General features: G+C 34.5%; 1 protein-coding gene across 2 annotated transcripts in view; it reads right to left on the bottom strand.

Moving 5' to 3' along the window:
* Window positions 1–17,980: 17,980 nt before the first annotated feature.
* mtDNA-helicase (mitochondrial DNA helicase) overlaps window positions 17,981–20,659 on the bottom strand; it is a 261,591-nt gene continuing 258,912 nt past the window's right edge. For both annotated transcript variants that reach the window (XM_090393687.1, XM_090393686.1), the window contains exon 15: window positions 17,981–18,915. In XM_090393687.1, the coding sequence (XP_090249813.1) occupies window positions 18,748–18,915 (168 nt within the window). In that variant the 3' untranslated portion in view covers window positions 17,981–18,747. The remainder of the gene's footprint in view (window positions 18,916–20,659) is intronic.

Below are 20,659 nucleotides of genomic sequence, written 5' to 3'. Positions count from 1 at the left end.
TATAATCAGTGAAATCAATAGGACTTAAGTTTGGCAAAAGTCATGTTTTCAACACAAGCAAAGTAAAAATATCTTGTATGTGATATATAACAGAAATTAAGCTAGAAAATTCATAATTTTTTTGAAACTCATAACTTCAAGAAAATTACTTTTGTAATGTTGTTTATAATCATGGATATGTTGTATTCCCTTATCTCTCAAGGTTCATATAATACCAGTTTTTTATGCCAGATGATGATGAGATTTGGCATGCAGGTATTGTCCTATATGGGTAAGTATCCTGAGTAATTGAGTTTGTTCAGCTCAGACACCTCTACAAGTGTATATCCAAAAATGAGAAAAACCTATTGATTTCCAACTCAAAAATGAATTTAATCTGAGGGTGAATATTATTAAGGTATGAGATAAATTCTTGTTGGTTAGTGGAACCGGGCCAAATAAGCAAAATCAACCAGGAACTCAATTACCTACCATCCTTCTCAAGAATAGCTACAACAAATCACTAGTCAACAAAATCCTACATCAACCCTCTAAATAGTCAAATGAACATGAAAAACAAGATTTCAGAGGGACAGTAATTCTTCCATATGTACAGTCAGTTAACAACAAGATTTCAAAATTAGTACGTCAACAAGGTAAAAAGATTGCCTTCTACTCCCTTAACAAGATCTCCTCAAGCCTCCCCATCCACAACTTAAGAAGCCTGGCATCTACAGGATAAACTGTGCCTATGGGTTTTGTTACAATGGACAGACAGGCAGGTCAGGTGAGACAAGAATATCCGAATATTTCAAGGATGTAGAGAACAAGAGAAAGCATGAATCAGGATTGACAGCACATACAATGGATACCAAACATCAAGTAATGTGACAACAAACTGGGATGATCCACACAGATTACAATTTCTACTCAAGATAGTCAGATGAAATTATAAAACATCCTCAACAGTGCAACAAGAAACAAAGCATAGTTTTATATCAAGTCTGGACCTCTCTTATTAAACAACCAACACACACAAATGCCAGTAGTGCAAATGCTAACAACCCTCCAATGTCTACATAGCACATGTGAGCATTCAATTGTTACTCTTGTTTTGAAGTAGTTTTACTGTGATTGATACATTTGTAACCTTTATTTTTAATTTATTCACTTTCTATCTTCTAATGATATGAAACACAGGAATTTCATGAAACTAATAAATAAAACTTTAGTATCAACTGTTCCATATGGTTAAACCAGCAACACAATTGTATTATGTCCTCTTCCTACAAATGTTTATGTACCGATAAACATCCATAGAACTTTTTCAAGATACTTCAAGTTTCTTCCTGGCATGATGGATCCAACACTCAATAGGATGACACTCATCTATCACCCAAGTTCCAAACTTTCATGCCTGTAGTGAGATTTAAACCTGCAGCCTATTGGCTGGACAGAAGAAACACCCAGCCAATATCTGTAACAAACTTCTTTTTATATTTTGTTTCATTTTCCAATGCATGGAAACTTCGGTCTCACAACACAGAATACAGGCCATTCCTGCTTTATGAGTTCTTTTTTTCAACTATGAAAACTAATTGCAATAAATAAATGCTAATTATTTGCAAATACCACATTTCAAATCATGTGTGTAGCCAAATGAATATGCATTCATTTGCTTGTTCAAGAAAATAGGTGAGTCTCTTCTCACATAAAGCAATTTCCATGCTAATGTTGCAATAAAATATTGTGTAGCTCTTCTTTTTTGCCTTGTCTTATTTCAAATTTATCCTCCTTATTAATACTGTACAATATACCAAAACAAATGAATACTATAGAGAGTAATGTTAATAAAAAGAAACAGCAATAAGCAAACATGTGGTTGGAATGATCTTAAAGATCTTTGTGCAAAATAACACAATAATCTTGAGCAGCTGTTAATGTTGTTAACCAATTGCAACTTGAGGTTTCTACAACTGATGTCAACAATCTCCTTCAGGCACACAATGGGAGTTCAAAAAGGAAGACCACCTCAAAATGACAAAACATGAAAAACTGAGGAAGAAAATTTAACAGCTGCAACTCTTGTTCATCCCTTTACTCTCAAAGGAATTGATAAAGCTTTCATCACATAGAAACAAGCAACTGATATTTTTGAGTCACAAGATTCAAATTTTAAGTACATTAGAAAAGTTGCTACAGATTTAAAATATAATAATACATGCTATTATGAAATTTATAAAGTAAAGAGAAAACTATCTCAGAAACAAACAGCTCCTGGAAGCAAATGACTTATAATTTGGTTTCTTTAGATAAATAAATTGATGGTTAAGCATAAACTATTGTTTTGTTGACCCTTTAAATTATTATTATTGTTATTATTACATGACACTTCCAAGGAGTCCAAAGACTGAAGGGAAGGCACCTATTCTACAACTCTGTCTCCAAAACTACAGTGAACTGTATCATCTACACCAACGGCATCAACTGTCCACCACCACTAGTATTTTCACAGACAATCACAAACATCTATGCCCACGGCGGGATTCAAACCCACAGCCTCTTGGCTGGAAAGCGGATACGCTACCCACTCAGCCAACCAGGTCCACAAATGGTCAACAAAACGATCTAATTTAATTTCATGAATACATAACTCGTTTTTAACTTATGGGAAATATGGAACCACAGGAAAAAAATTCCTGCTTTATAAATTTTCACTTTAGAAGCACATGCAGGAATAAGTTAACTCATGAAACCAGGAACTATACAAGTGATAAAGCTACCATACAGAAATTTTGACTTGGTATACAAATGAAATATTCTAAATCCTTTTTCAGTCACTGCTAGCATATAAAAATCTGTATAATTAGTCTACCAGCGACATCCATATTTATGCCATTTTATTTCAACTGAAGCTTTAATATATATATAAAAAAGCTGCTAAGTTGTAAAATCTCATATCAGTTTAACATGTTCATTCCAGGCTGTGACTTGAATATTACATCAGGCAGGCACATTTTTATAAATTTTTCAATATAATATTCCAGTCTTAATTTTTTGGTAGAATTTTGTTTCTAAAATTAGTACTGTATTTGTGAATGTCTTAATGGTATAAAAATTCTCAACTGAAATGTTATCTTATTTCAAGTTAGTTCAGTTGATTGACAACTCTCCCACAACCTCCTTTCAGACCCTGTCTCCGAGACAGTCAGTTTCTTCAGTGTGTATTTGAGTTTGAAATTTAGCATTACATAAATTGGTTGGTTTCTGCATCCTTATTTTATATCATTCCCACACAAATGAGAGGCTGCAAGGCATACAACAAAAAAATGCAGTATGTGTTTGTGTGGGTGGGATGTTGAACAGCTCTTGCTCCTTTTATTTTAAGTTTAGCAGAAATGGTGACAATTTTACAGAACATCATCCATGGAAATATCTGGAGAAGAGATACAATAAAGAAATTGACTGTCTCTGAGAAAGTGTCTAAGGAAGAGTGCTTGTGAGAGAGAAGTCTTCAATCAACTGAGCTAACTTCTTCAGAACAGCATCAGGAATTTTTAGAGATCATTTGGCATGCACTACCCCACATGTGATAACAATATTCCAAGGCTGGGTGGAGCTGAGATTTGTATACAGTGTAAGTAACTGGGCAGATAAAAAAAGTAACATCTTGAGCAAAAAAACAGTCAAAGATCTGGTCTTGTTGGGCATTATCAATAGTAAGAAGAGAACTAAGACAAAACTGTATTTTGGAAGCTTTAAATGATCTCCACAGGGATAGTGTGGAGATCATTTAGAGTGATTATTGGAGATGATCCCAAAGCTTTGCACATTTGAACACTGCAAGATTTGTTCTATGGGTGAGTGGAGAGCAATGTTATCAGCAACACTGTGTATGAGGTTTGAGGTCAGCGAGAGAAGGTTGATTATATATATATGAGGAAGGAAGTGAATAAAATAACAGTACCTTGAGGAACTTGCTTTGGAAAATTGTTTGGTTGAAAAATCTGAAGAGAAGACACCATTTTGCACAGATCAGAAAGAAAACTAGCAATCCAATTACAAAGACTATAAGACTGTAATTTGCTGAGGAGCCCTTCATGCTAATCCCTATAAAAATGCCTTGGAAATGTTGGGTACAACAGCACAGGTTTCTCCAAACCATGTCTAGAGGTGGGTGGATGATGTAAGCAAGGAGATCTGCTATGCATCTTGACTGGATAAACCCATATTGGTGGTCACTCATTAGTTGACAGTTCTCCAGGTGTTCAAGAGGTTGTATGACCTCCATTATTTTAGACAACACTGAGGTAAGAGCAATAGGCTGATAGTGTGATAGTAAACACTTATCTTTTTTTAGAATTAACTGTATACGGGTTGCTTTCTTACTTTAGGATGGATGTTAACTGAAATATAATATGGTGTGGAGATGAAGAAGAACAGATTTTAGTTCAGGAGCACATCTCTTGAGCACAACTAGAAACCAACAGGACCAAAAGCCGTTTTGGTATCCAGGTTATTCATGATTCTTCTCATGTTTTTCTCAGACGGTCACAAGAGCCATTACAATGAAATATTCCAGGTAAAGAGGAAAGTGATTTGTCTAGTCATCTATGCAGGAGCTGGATGAGAAGAATGATATCAGGAAATTAGCTTTATCTGCAGGTGATGTTGCAATACTGCCATCTGGGTGACAGAGATGGGAATGCCAATGGACAAAAGTTGCACCCAACAGCTTTTGTGAATGACCAGTAGGCACTACTACTACTACTACTACTTTTGGCATAGGTGCTGAGTTTTCCATATAGCTACTTCAAAGTGATACTGATCATACTGATACATCATCAGTCATACTGATGATGATAATGGTGACATGTTAGATGATTCACGACACCTTAAGTTAAATGTAACAACAGATACCATTCTACCCACAAGAAAGGAGGTAGAACATGTAATTAAGAATCTTCCTAATAATAAATCCGCAGGGTGCGATAATATTCCAGCTGAGCTGCTGAAAGCTTCGACTGGCAATAATAACACCTATTTAGTGGAATCCATTCAGAACATCTATAAAACAATACAATTGCCTGAGAGATGTTTTACAACATCTATCTACATACCAATTCCAAAGAAACATAATGCACAAAATTGTGAGGATTACAGAACTGTGAGCCTAATATCCCATGCATGTAAAATTATTTTAACCATCGTTTACAAACAAACTGAAAGAGCTAAGCGGTGAAAATTGAGCGAACAACAGAAAGGCTTCAGAAGAGGAATGGGAATCATTAATGCTATCCTGGAACTAAAAATACTAATAGAAAGATCACTTGAAAGAAATAGTTTACATATGCTTCATAGACTTTCAAAAGGCTTTTGACTGGGTAAAACATAATAAAATGTTCAATATATTAGATAAATTAGACATAGAAGATCATGCACTTAAGATTATAAAAAATGATTTATACCAAACAGAAAATGCAGCTGTTTAACTCTGAGACTTCCGAAGTGAAAATAAAAAGAGGAGTTAGACAAAGTTGTATCCTTTCACCAAATCTATTTAATATCTATAGTGAGACAGTGATGAATAAGATTGAAAAACAAAAAACAGGAATTAGTATCAATGGTATAAAATACAACAATCTTAGATATGCTGATGATACCATTCTAATAGCAGAAAACAGAAACAAATTAATCAAATTACTGTGGCTACTAATTGAAGAAAGTAAAGAATTTGGATTAGATATTAATGCAAATCTTAAAAGAAAGCAGATCCGAGCCAGAAATATTCATAAACAATATGAAAATTGAACATACAACAGAATACAAATATTTAGGCACCTACTTTACTGCAGATGGAAAGCAAGATAAAGAAATAAAAATAAGAACAGCCATAGCTAAAGATGCATTCTGGAAAAATAAAGATCTGCTCAGAAGTTCTGTGAGTATTGAGACAAAGAAAAGAATGATAAGAACATTAGTGTGGCCAATTTTCACATATGGAAGCGAGACCTGGATATTCAAGAAGAGAGTAAGGCAACAGATAATGGCCTTTGAAATGTGGTGCTATAAGAGAGCTCTGAAAATCCCCTGGACAGAACATGTGACAAATGCAGATGTCCTACAGAGAATGAGAACACAGAGATCTTTATTACAGGAAATGAGCCAGAGAAAGATGAGATTGGCAGGACATGTACTGAGAGGTTCAGCAGGACAGAGGATACTAACAGTTTTAGAAGGAAAAATTATGGGAAAAGGATCAAGAGGCAAAAAACGAAGGACATGGCTTGAAGATATAAGATCATGAACAGGATCACATGGCTATGCAGAAACAAAAAGGAAACCACCAACAGAGAGAACTGGAATTACATGGTGCAGCACCCTCTCACTGAGGAAGCTACATGAAGAAGAATAAAGTCATACTTAGCCCTGGTTAATGATGGTTTTGCAAATGTTGCAAGTTTCAGTGTAGGCTGTGAATGAAGCTGGAGTATCTGTCTAAAGCTAATTATGTTAAGCTGTTTTCTTTCCTATGACCACTGTAGCATGCTCTTTTTTTTTTTTTTTTTGAAAAATAATGTTTTGGATATAGGGTTGGAATTTTGAATAGAGTAAGAGAAATGACGGCCTTCATGTGACATGCAAATGTTGCAGGCTTCAGTGTCATCTATAAATGGAAATGAAATTTTTTTATCTCAAGTCCTTATAAGCTTTTTAATTTTTTTTTTTTTTTTTTTTTGGAAAATCAAGGCTTGCTTGAATGAGTAGGAATTTTGAACTGAGTGGTGGAATGGAGGTCTTCATTCCAACATGGATAATTTCTGTAATAAAAAAGTAAGTGGAGAGGATTTTCAGGAATTTTGAATTTTGGTTGGGATATCAATGATTTAACTTTAACTCATTACTTATAGCAAATATCTTTGCTATAAGTAATGATTTACAAAAAAACACTTACAGCAAAATAGGAGCCAGTTGTAGACATTGTAAATCATTACTTTGCTATAAGTAATGATTTACAAAAAAATACTTACAGCAAAATAGGAGCCAGTTGTAGACATTAAAGTCACCAAGGAAAGATGACTTCGCTCTGTTATTCAATTTGGAAGGAAGTTAAGCTTAAAGGATAAGAAGCAGAGAGGGAGGAATGATTTTCAGAATTGGGGGAAACAGCACAGACAGCAGATGAATGATACATAATGATGCAAGGAAATCTTAAGCCAGAGAAATTTTAAAAAAAAAGGAGATTCAAGTTAGGCATTCTCTGGCAAGGAATATCAGATAGCACATAAGCACAGACATCATCATCCTTATGACCGAAAAAGTTGTACAGTGTATAGTTAGACAGTAATGTGGGGTTCAGTTAGCAACAGATCAGGTTTCGATATCTGCAGGTGATGGTGCACATTATTCAGGTTGGTGTTTATACTATGAATGTGGTGACGTGAATATGTAAGAAATATTTTGTAAGTTATTTTGCATGTTCTGAATTTTATGGGAGGATTTTGAGATAGGTTCACTTTTAATTTAACTGCAGTGGCATTATATTTGTTTAGGTTTACTGTCAAGTTAGCATTTCAGAAGTGAACATAAACACGGTTAAGGAACATACTGTGGGAAGAGATGCTCTTAGACATATTGCCCATATAGACAGCATCCAGTCTCCATGCCATAACATGGCCTTGATAGTTCCTTGAATAACATTGAAGAGCACCTCCCCCCCCCCCTCTCTCTCTAGGTAGGTACAATCTGGTAAAATAGATGGCAATGAGATTATGCACACTAGCTGATCAGGAAGCTTCAGAAATACCAGATTCAGTCCCACGGATGTGTACCATATGTTTGGCACATCCTTGAAGAGTATTTCTCACATAGCATCTCGAAAGACTTGAGGGGATGGAAACAGGAAAACCTGCTCCACGGACCAAACACAGTAAGAGATGCTTCAGGTCTCCAATAAGTAAGATGGCAGTGTTTCTCTGACCAATGTAGGTCTAGTTGGCATTTCCTCCAACCAGGAAGATATCCTTTTACAGTAGAAATGATCATTGGTAGTGGCAAAGCCATTATGAACCTTTGTGATCACATTTTTTACAACTGACGATGTATTAAAAAAAATTAATAAAAAGTTTCTTTGAAAGTGGGGGGAGGGGAGGGGAAGGAGGATGCAAACTCTTTGGGAAGAAAATTTCCATGTGTGTTTTTAATTATCAGTTTAGTGAACTTGCAATGATTTACTGTCTTCCTGTTTAAAATATTAAATGCAGGGGTACAGTTTCTATTCTTGTCTCCCATATTCATCAAAAATATAATCGAACACTATGATTAAAAACAGTATGTTACTTTTATAATATAACCAAATACTTTGCTCGATTTTTCAGTATATAAAAAAGAAAATTCAAAATCCTGTAATATGACATTTCAGATATTTCTGAATCAAATATTCTGTTACACACATTAACAGGTATTGAAATGCAAATTTTGCATAGAGCTTCACAATTTCTTATTTCTACCTTTTTTTTTTACCTCATGATTTTCAAATGGGAAGTTAAAACAGAGATTAAAAGATTAATAACAAGACAAAACTCATCAGGTGGTGCTTAGCTATGCTAAGCTTAATTGCTTAAAGATAAGCAATTTACTTTAGTTTATATTTCACATACTATTGATACTTAATAACAGTATTTTCCTTGCTTAACTTGAGATTGAGTCTTTTGTTTTTGACAGATTTATAAAGTGTATGTTGCATTCAGGGGATCTGACATAGGGATTTTGTGAGGTGCAGTGTGCGTGTATTATATACTCTTTGCTGAAGGAAAATGGACTGTGGCATGAAAGTGAAGGTAGAGAGAGAGAATATCAGAGGTGTTTCATGAGTCAGAAATGTGAGACTTGTCAGAAGTGGGAAAATGAAGTGCTGAATGTTAATGCCAAAAAGCATGAAATTGAGTATTGTAGAGAATGGAGTTGAAGGAGCAAATGATACAAAAAGAAAGGCAAAAGAGACTATGAAGAGGTGGTTAAAGGTAACAATAAGATAGCATACATGAAAGATAGGCAGACCAACTGCAAGATAGTGGGTGTAAAGGCAATGAGGAAAACAGTATACAACCAATCATGTGAAAAAAGCGAATAGCAGTGAAAAAAGTAACTCAGGACATGAAAGCAGAACTGATGAAGATGAGGCAAGAGATGATGTTATTGTGAAGTGAAATGACAAGAATAACAGATATGTAAAGACTGGAATAAAAAATGGCAATGCAAAAGAGGTGATGAATAATTCAACATTTTCTGTGTAGAGGTATTCAATTATTAGAGGTGTGGCTAATGAGAAAGTGCAATAGGGTAGAATAAGAACAGTGATTTAAGCACTGGACATGAGGAGAAGCAACCAAAAGGGTTGGTAGTGGTAGCAGGCATGAATGATTTGGTTGGTAACAAGGAGAATGTAAGAATGGATATCAGGAGGTTGCTGAGAAGAGTAAGAAACTGTGTGTTGTCCAGGTATGATGGTAATGTGTTGAGATGGTGAGAGAAGATTATAAATGGTATGTGAGCAGAAAGAAGTTCATTTCATGAACATGTTGATGAATTTGGGGGGATGGATAGAGCTGCTGTATATGAGAGATCAGCTATATTTAACTGGAAGACCTCAGGAGAAGAAAGAGGCAATGTGAAAGAGCAGAAAAGTTGGATAGAGAAGTTTGTGAGTGGCATGAGCGAAGAGAGTGAGAGAGATGGAATATTAGACAGACAAGGAAATGGGAGGGCAGGGAAATCAAGATGGGCAGGGAGATATTGTGTGAGCAGCCTGGATGATGGATACAGAAGTAGATGTGCACATGTGAGGTGCCCAGGGATGTTAGGAAACATTCAGATTCTGGGGAGGTGTAAGATCAGAGATGAATGGCTGTGGGGTATGGAGGGGTCATATCCAAGGAGTGGGGTCAGTGAGACTTGTTATAAAACTATAAATAAGCTAACTAACATGAATGTTTACAAATCTCAGAAATATCTGAAATAAGGAGAATGAAATTGTAGTACCAACAGAGTTCATTTGCTCAAAAATTGCTTAAATAAGTAAGATATTGTTAGATAAGAATAACATCCTGATTGGAACAGAGAGAGAGAGAGAGAGATGTTTTTCATAGAGACATATAAACAAGGCAGAAAGGAAAGAGGAGTGATGTTAATGGTAGCAGAAGATTTATGCTCATTCATGGTGGAGATGCAAGGACCAAATAGCAGCAGTGGTTTTGAAGCAGTATGGTGCAAGATAGGAGTGAAGAAGATGAAATATTTAGTTGGTTCTTGCTATAGACAGTAATGCAGAGGAACAGTGAAAAACAAAAGCATATGCAAAAAAGAATGAATTTCTTGAGTTTTTCAGAAACAACTACCTTAGGAAGAACATAACAGAGGGTACAGAAGGATCAAGGGTGTTTGCCAGCCATATGAGGACTTCTGTGTAAAAGGGATATATGGAACTATAAGACTGGTGATTATGACAAACTCAAGAGTGCAGCTGTATTATGAAATGAGTAATTGGATGGGAAAAAAGGGCACTAATTAGGAAATGTCTGAACAGAGGAGTCTGAATGCATTTCAAAGATCAGGAAGTCAAATAAGGTAGGTGTGAAATGGATGAATGAAGAGGTAAGGTATTCAATTTGGAAGAAGGCATTATGGAAGCAGCACTAGATGAGAGGTAATACTCAGTTGCATGAGAAGTACAAAACGTAGGTAAGAAAGGTGACACACAAGGAGAGCAAAAGTGCAATATGAACAGTAGCTAATGACCTAGGAATTCTTTCAATACATATCCAGTAGAAGAAAGAATGATTATGAAAGGATGATACTGGTTAGTGAAAATGGCAGAATGATAACCAGTGAGGAGGATATAGCAGAGATGTTAAACAAGCAATTCATAAAGGTTATATTCATCCTCATGAATATAACATCATACAGAATTTGAGAGCAGTGGGAAGGAAAAGGGAGCCACTGATGGTGAGTGAGGAGATATATGAGAAAGTAAATAAACTTGATGTTAATAATACTGTGGGGCATGATGGTATATCAACATGTGTCTTGAGGAACTGCTCCAGGCAGTTAACAGCTTTGATATCATAAGTCTTAGATTGGGTCTAGTTCCAAAGGAGTGAAAAAGAGGAAAAATTGTTTCACTTTATAAGGGAGGTGATAAGACCAAGGCTTCAAATTCAACTTTGACTAGAATAGAGTTGGATAGTAAATCAGTGTGTTGGGTTAATCTCTTTATCAGAGATTGGCTGTCTGATAGATATCAGCAAGTTTGTTATGGAGTAAGTATATTCCAGAAAAGGGATGTCACTAATGAGGGTTTATTAATAATATAGCAGAAGATTCTTGGGGGAATATTCAGTTGTTTGCTGATGATGCAAAACCAGGGAGGGCAACAGTTGATAAAGGTGATTGTAGATATTTTATGGATGATTTAAATAAACTGGCAATGTGGGCAAAGGACAATGGTTGTCAGTGTAATGTTATAAAATGTAAGGTGGTGCTAGATTACAAGAAACTGATTACACTAGGAATATGGGGGGAAGAGGGAGATATTGGATAGAGATTTGAAATTCAGAGGATATATTGCATGAGTTGGCAAAATAGCTCAGGGGATTACTTGGATGTTGATGAACACATTGACAAGTAGAGATAATCATCCCTCTTTATAAGGTTATGATTTGGTCGCCTGTTTCTAGGTCTAAGGAGACCACGTGGTGTTAGAGAGGATTCATAGATGAGTAGCAAGCTTGTGACAGGTCCATGGGATGTACCCTATGATGATCGACTGAAAGTGTGTGGTATGCAGAGTTTATCTGACAGGCAGAGGAGATAGGATATGATAGAAATTTATAAGTTACTAAAGAGATTCTCTATAAGAGTGACACACACACACAATAAACTTTTCAATACATGTGGAGTAGGGGAAAAACAAGGGGTCACACTTGAAAGCTGTCTAAGTTTGTGGTTAGTAAGGATGTGTAGACTAGGTTCTTTACTTGGAGAGTGGCAAATGAGCATCCATATAAATAATAATTGTAAAAATACCTAATTAACAGTTTTGCATTAATTAATATGAAATTAATAATTTTATACTAGTCATGTACTAACAGTTATTATGCATATCATACTTTAATTCTTTCCATGAAAGAAATAAATAGTACATCGCATTTAATTAATCTAATTAACCAGGATATTTGGAGATTATTCATTTCTAGTATATCTGTATTAAAGTTATTTATTAAAGAAACGCAATAAAAATTAACAATATATTTTATGAAAAGGATAAGTTCAACTTACGAACATTTCATTTACTAATAAATTTCTATGAATGCATTATGTTCCTAAGTTGAAGTTAGCCTGTATATAAGTTGGCAAGGGGGGTTATCATTGGAGAACAAGAATCTGTTTAAGGAAGATGTGAGTGAGGAGGTGAGGAGTAGTTTTGTTTTTTTATGTGTGGAGAGTAGAAGGTGATTGGAATGCATTGTCCAAAAGTGCGGAGAGTGAGGAGACAATGAATGCATTTAAGTCAAGGTATGATGAGCTATGTGTTTATGTGCGAGAGAGATCTGTAGGATACTGCTAATAATAATAATAATAAATATGGCTGTTGTTGGAAATAAACTCTGAAAACTAAAGTTTTTCTTTAAAAATATGCTTTCTTTCTTGGGGTAAAAGAATAGGATGGGATTTGAGCGTCAAAAATTCGTAAAACAAATTCCTTTACCCATTATTTTGAAATAGATTGTTAGGACAATGCATGTCATTTAGTCCTATAATGAAACTTCTACTTTGTTTGGCTTGTATCTGTGGGGAGGATGTGTTTCATTATACAGTACCATTCTCATTCCATTTGTCTCTAATTCCTGTAACTGTCACTAAATACAGTACACAGACTCCAAATGTCTATGAACTTTATTTAGTTGTACAATAATTTCTGCTTTTTTTTGCTTGCATCTGTGCAGTATAGTGTTGGTGGAAAGGGAGTTCACTATAGGCATTTCTATTTCAGCACTAAACTACCAATTTATAAAAGTCTGTTTATTATTCTTTAGTTATATTACACAACAAATCCCTCTTCCTCTCCTCATAAGTTCCCCCACCCCCCCAAAAAATGTCCCCAAATGCAAGGATGTATGTCTATAGATTATAGAACACCATGTAATTTGTTCTACTCCATAGCAATCTATTAGAAACACGATATATCACATATGTAAATTACTCATAATTAATTTGTCTGTAATGAATGTATTTCTATTCATGCCTATTCTTTCCCTCATTAAATATGCAAATCACTGGGACATGGTTTTTTATGTCCAATTAATGTAGTTCACATATTATTCTTTATGTATTACAACAATTTTACAGTAATTTAATATACTAAAAAATTATAATTTCCCTTAATATTTGGAAACAAAGAGATTCACTTCTCTGCTTCTGCATAACTTTTACTTCAATGGAAGCACACATCATGATTTGTGGTATGCCCATCTAGCATAAAAAGGAAGCACAAGACAAATTCTCATGTCCTGCCCCAAGATCAGCTACAACACAAGATAATCTGTTATTGCCACTACAAATGCACTGATAAGAATTAACTCAAATTACAACATACAGGACTTTGATTAGATAAGTATTCCCTTTACATGCCTTTGATGCAGTCACAGTGTTGTTACCTTTCAATTAACTGCCTATAAAAAAAATAATTAAAAAACCCTTAAATGTGTCGATTATTAGAACACATATTCACAAGAAAAAAGAATAATGCATAATTTTATTATTTCAGCCTAAAATTAAAAAGCCATCATCAGATCAGCATGATCACAAGGTAAAGCTAGAACAGAGAAATGTTATTCCTCTTTACAGAAAAGAGCCATGTGTCCAAAGTGCCACCATATCAAAGTTTACAAAATAAAATGAGATTATAGTTAAAACTAAAATTAAAATAAATTAACTTTGAAATACAATAAAATAACAAAATGAAATAAATCAGATTTTTTTAAATTTTTTTTAAAAGATTTTAGGTTGCTGTGCTGCAAGTAACCGGTTTCCTCATAGTTCACTCTCAAAAGATAAAATAATGTGTGCATAATCCTCCCATTACAGGAGAAGAAGAAAAACAAAACAAAACATAAAATATAGTTTTGGCCACTAAAAAGAGTAGACAGCTTGCCACTAAAAAAAACAGTTTTAGCCACTACGTGGCAAGTATTACAGATCAGTCACCATGTAGGCTGCAAAAAAGATAAGTAAATTTTATATTTAATGTGTGCCAATATTGTCTAATTTGTAGTTGAGTTTTACTGTGAGATATTTGTTAAAAGATTTTCCACTTGGTTATATTACACATTAAAGATGCCAAGAAGTTATATTCTTGGTTTCGTCCTTTATCCAAGTGTAAGCAAACAAAGTTTGCGAATGAAACTTTAAAACTTCTGAAAGTGTGAAAAGCTTGAAGTTACTTCATATGCAAACTTTATTTACTTACACTTGGATAAAGGATTAAATCAAAAATATAACTTCTTAGCATCTTTAATTTATAGTATAACCAAGCAGAAAAACTTTTAGCACCTATCTCTAATCCAGAGTATTTTAGTAATAAGTCATGACTCTGGCCTGTGCCTTGTACTGTTTATGTGCCTGCTGGTCAGCTTTTTCTTTAAATTCCCTCCACAATTGTTTCTTTTTTTTTTACCGCTCCAGTTTGATAATATTCACCCATTTAACTCCCACTTGATTAGCTCTCTTGAAGGTATACACAGTCTGCCATTACCTCCCTCAAACACTCCTTTAACATGCACTATCAACATACATCCAGCTCTTGCAGTTTTACATGCTATGCACCAATCCAAGCAATCTCCTAAGCTTGTCATACTTACCAGCCCTGCAATTCCACATATACCCTCTTAACTGAAAATTTCACACATTTAGCCACCTCCCAAGTCAAGACAATATGATCACTCTCTCTCTCTCACCAATTGCTGACAACGTAGTCATATTCTTTATAGACAAATTCTCAGATGCAATTACTACTTCGAGTCTCAATCCCCCTAGTATATTCCATCACATGCTGTATCAGGTAATTATCATCCTGCTACCATCTTGGTCACTTGTCTCTGGATCCTTTTCACCTCTCCTCATCGTGAAGAAAGCCTGGTGTCCAGATCTGCATGCGGTAGTCAAGATACAGTCTTATCAAGGCTTGATAAAGCGGAACAGTAACATCCCTTAGTAATTGCATAAATTCCATTTCCTTCCTCCCATGTGTCCTCTCCTCCTTCTAATCTATGTTTCCATAGTTGAAATTCCTCATAATAATTCCCCATCCTCTACTCATTGAGTCTATTTGCCAGTACATACTATCCATCATCTTTTCTATCTCCTTGTCTATAGCAGCATCCAACTGTATATTTTGTTCTGCTGGTCTCTATCTCACACCAGATAGCCTCAAATGTTCAATTTAACTGTCCTGCAGTTGAACTTCTACTCTCTTTGGTTGCAGTTCATTGGCTATCATCAATAACTCCTCCTCCCATTCTTTTCTCTCTATCCTTCCTTAAAACACTATACCCTTCACATTCTATCCCACTAACTATATCATCTTCTGTTAGCCATGTCTCACTAATGCCAATAACTTTTGGCCAGTATGAACTAACCAATGCCAAAAATTCCTGCTGCTTGTTCCAAATGCTCCTGGCATTAGTGGACATAAAGCACAAAATTCCCTTAGGCCCACCGCTATCCTGATGCTTTGTACTAATTATCCCATTCTGGTTTGTTACCAGTGGTTCTAACTGAGGCGTATTATACACATTCTTACACTCAACTGCCCTACTGATGTCTGCATATCCACTCAACGCTCTATTTCCCTGATTCTACACATCCACTTTCACTTCATTCAACAACATGTTTTCTAGTCTCTGAATACCAAATCCAATCAGATGCAAACCATCCTTCTTATATAAGTCCTTTCACCCAAACTCATTTCACATAACTCCTCATGCATAACCTAGCATCAAGTCATTCGCTATTATGGCCCTCCTTCTCAGCTCTACTCTGTCATACCGCAGCAACAGACTCTCTATCTTAACTCTCTCTCTCTCTTTTCTTTTGCTACTTCCAGTAATTATTTCATGTTCTATCTCATGCCATACTTTTCTCTTTCAAATCATTGTTCCAGCCAATACAATCATCTCTTCACCCTTCCCTTTTGTGCTCTAACGGACTCACTAACATAATTCATTTTTGCACCCAAAAAGCATGATTTTGTCAATCTCTAATTGATCCTGCCTTTTATGATTGAATCGTGATACAATACTTGCTTCTTAATTTTTCTTTCTCTCTCTTGGTCAAGTCCTCATTTCTCTTCTCGCACTTCTTTCTGTTATCAGCTGACCCACTTGCCATTCGCTCCAGCTCCCGCTTTGCCCTGTGCATCACTCCGTGTAACTGAGCTATCTCCCTCATTACAGCCAACTCTTCATTCTTTACATCAGTCATACTATTCTTTTATTCAACACCTTTACTCTCTCTCTCTTAATTGTGTCACATTTAATCTCTCTTTCAATCCTATCTCCCATTATATCACACACGTTTTCAAGCGTATTCTGAGTTCCACCACTACTTCAATCTCATGACTTGAGACATACTTTTAATCCTCACTCTCATAGCATTTTCGGCACACTTTCAAATCAAATTCCATTTGCCTTCGGTAATGTGTACACTTTGCAGACATCAGACTGCAAGAAGTCCCTTTGGCTAAATTTTTCAAACAATGGTGCCTTGGATGCCACTGTTCTGCTTCACATCGGTGCAATGTGCTACGTAACTTACTGTGCAAAAGACTAAATTAACAATATTTAAAACAAATCTTTTAACTTAAAACTAATTAATTCCACAACATCTAATTATAACACAATTTTTTAACTGATAACTCTATTTTTTTTAAAACTAAACAATTTAGCTTTCAGAGCTCTCCAAACACTCTTTTGACTGTTCATCTGCATGAGAAAAAAGGAAAACTGATAGCCTTTGGCTATATGTTGATATAAATGAGCTGAGGGCTTTTCTCTATCTCTCATACTATCTGTCTTTTCTTTCTCTTAATGCTATCAAGCTCTCTTACACCCTTGTACTAACTACTCTAGGCCTATGATGAGCACCCCCTTACTTTTTCCTCAATAAAGTCTGGCTCCCACTGATGACATTTATTAATGTCCATGTCTGGGCTTGCTTGCTTCCTGAAGAATAGAGAGGTTCTGTTTCGTGGTGGGTTTTTGCCTGTCACTGAGTTTCCTAGTCTGAAGTGATTCAGGTCAGGAGTGATGAGTTTAGTAGTGATCCTTTAGATTCAAGTTTGAGCAAATATTCAAAGAGAGTGCTGAAGTGCTGCTACACTGTTGGGAGAGTCTCACCCTTATATTTATTTATTAATTTTATTTATCTATTTTTTTTCTTCTTCCCAAATATCATGTCATTCCAGGTAAATTATTTAATTTATCTAATAGTTATTTTATTGAATTTCAAAGTTAATTTATTTTATTTTTCACTGTAATCATGTTATTTTGTAGCCACATGTATGGTGGCACTCCAGCACGTGACTCAATTCTGTAAAAAGGAATAACATTCTTTTGTTCTAGCTTCAACTTGGGATCATCCCAATGCATTGATGACAGCTTGTTAATTTCATGCTGAAATCTCTGCAATAATAAAATTATTTATTATTCTTGTAAATATGTGTTTCTAATAATTATTACTATGCCACACATGCCATTAAAAACTCATTTAAATTTTTGTGTAAAAACTATTTCATTGTAAATAGTTAAACAATTTTATGTATCATAAGTGTATAAATTTTAATGAATCACAAGAACACTATGAAAGAAATACAAACTTTCTATCATGAGTCTTACTATTCTGATAATAAGAAATATACATTAAAAGACAAGACAATTAGACAATATAAATAGATCATTGGTTTAATCTTCCTATAAACTGGAATTTGCTGACAACAAATGCATGTACAAATTTTGTTGTAATCTTTTCATGCATATAAAAAGTAATAAATAAATAAAATGCAATAATAAAATAAGTTTTCTTAATTATTTTTTACCTAAAACCTTCAGTAGTAAAAATATGATCTACATATAATGAAGCATCATTTTGCAGTAAAAAATAAGTAAAGAAAGAAAGAAAGAAAGAAATTAGTCAAAAATAAACAAAAGTGAACACTCATCCAAATTTGCTTCTTAAGAACTTCAATAATACAGCATGGTAGTAAAATCTTTTGTAGCTGGTCAGTAAATAGTGAAAACATTAAAATTTTTTCTCCAGAAATAAGAATTCAGCAGAAATAAATGCAGTTCCAAAGTTTGATGTTTCAATAAATAAATTATCATTCAGTATCTACAAATGCATATTAAATGCAATATTACAAAATGACCACAAAAAATTATTTTAAAAAAACTGCAACAACTGAAACAAACACATCTCTTGTAGTGATATATAAGTCTTGAATATATGATTTTTTCTTGTGTACTGTCCAGAAATTTATCCATGATCATTACTTCACTATATTTTGATGGCACGTAACTATAATTATATAACGACATTCACCCAGTAGGATGGTATATTTTTCTTTGTTTCATCATCTACTGTAGGGTGTTTTGTTATCCTCACCTCTTAGTAAACTGATAGTCAATTTGTAATACATTTAGTTCAATGCTTGTATCAGCTTAGAATAGAATTAGATTGAGTTTCTTGAGTAGCCTGATTTGTTTTTTCTCTTCCTCCTTCATATTGCTTTTTTGACTTCTTCTTTATAGCAAAAGTTAAACTATCTTTGTCAAACTCGAGGGGCATGATACCTATATCACCATCATATCTATTCTTAGTCACCTAAGTTAAAAATAAACAAACAAATAAATATATATACACAAAGATCATTGTGTTGGGCTTTACATTTGAAATGTATATGAAGTTATATATACATAAATTTTAATCTAATTTCTGAGGAGGTGTAAATTCAGTAGGTACAAGGAATGAGTCCACAATATGCCAAATTGTAATAATTTTCAAGCTTCAAAAAAAGTAAATACCAAATAATGAATATTTCTTTCTAATGGAAATAAAAGAAACCAATAACTAACATTAAATCAAATAATTTAATTTTTGACTATGCATCTAAGGGGCATCCTTAGTACAACTTAAAAAAACAAACAAACAAACATAATAACAAACATAATAAACATAATCGTTCATGCAAAGTTGCATATCATTCTAGTCAAAAAAATCGGGACTATTAAGACTTTAATATGTCATGCTCTTGCTTTATGTTCTGCAGATGACTTACTGAATAAAGAATTGCATTATATCAAATCAACCTTCTTGACAAATGGTGTCAGTGAAGCTTTTCTTAACAAAGCTTTCAACAGCTATAGGATTCTGCCACTTTTACTCAAGAAGAAATTATTCATATTCCACTGCAACTATGTTAAAGGATTATCTGAATAGCAAAATTTTTATGCCTCTCAATATCTGCATGGCATTTTGTCCTACCAGAAAAATCTCAGCTTTTTTTCCTTCAGAAAAAGAATCAGCTTTCTCTACTTAATTTTCCATATGTCTACCAGATTCCTTGCATTTGTGGGTTGTCTTATTTTGGAAATCTTAAATATCCGATTTGTCTGTCATGAGGAATATAAATCTTATATCAGGTATGTTTTACCCAAACAATCTGGCTTGCTGAATATGCCATCTCTATTAGCACAAAGTCCTATGGAATAAGTCTCAAATCTTACATCAGAGCAGATTCCTTAGGGAATGTTTTTATAAGATAATCTATGAAACATTACTTTATTTTCCAAACTTAAATAGATGTGATGTAATGGCCTACTATCTGCTTTTCAGTCTGCTGACCTTTTCTCATTTTTCATTTTTCATTTGTCTTTTATTTTTTAATTTTTGTTTATTTTAAATGAGGAATTAGCTGATAATTTGTTACCTTACAAAAACTATTATTATTAACAAAGATGAAAAGCCAAAACGGCTATTTTTTTCTGGCGAGGTTGATAAGTTAAGGGGATAAAAATCCCCTTAACTTATCTTAAATTAAATCCCTTAACTTAAATCCCCTGTGCAATGAGTTGCCGTGGTGTGGCACTACCAAGTGATCACTTACGCTTGGATCCGCCGACAGTTCGTCGGCATGAAATGTTCAGATCGTAGCTTTCGATCTTAGTTTCGCTTACTGGCTGAAAAACAATAAGGGATTTTTATCCCCTTAACTTATCAACCTCACCAGAAAAAAAAAAATAGCCGGTTTGGCTTTTCATCTTTGTTATAATTAATAAGTTATAATATAATATAGTGACACACCTTTCTGGCAATCGTATAGCAAAAGTATGTAAGTTCTTTTCACTTAAACTCTGATATTCTAGGTCTAGCTACTCACTGATGAGACCTCAAAAAAGATTGAAACCGGTCTGGGTAGTGACCTCTCCTCATAATGTAAAACAGTACTACATCTCCTAGGAGCTGTGTGTTTTTACATTATGAGAAAATATCAAGAATAGTGAGGGATCTTGCTCCACCTTTGCAACGAGTTGCCGTGGTGTGGCACTACCAAGTGGTCACTTACGCT

Source organism: Typopeltis vanoorti, chromosome 6, assembly GCF_054136105.1.
Source record: "Typopeltis vanoorti isolate ZY-2024b chromosome 6, IOZ_Tvanoo_1.0, whole genome shotgun sequence".
NCBI classification, from domain to species: Eukaryota; Metazoa; Arthropoda; class Arachnida; order Uropygi; family Thelyphonidae; genus Typopeltis; species Typopeltis vanoorti.
Note: the sequence above shows the minus strand (reverse complement) of the source record. Positions and strands in the feature narration are given on the sequence as shown.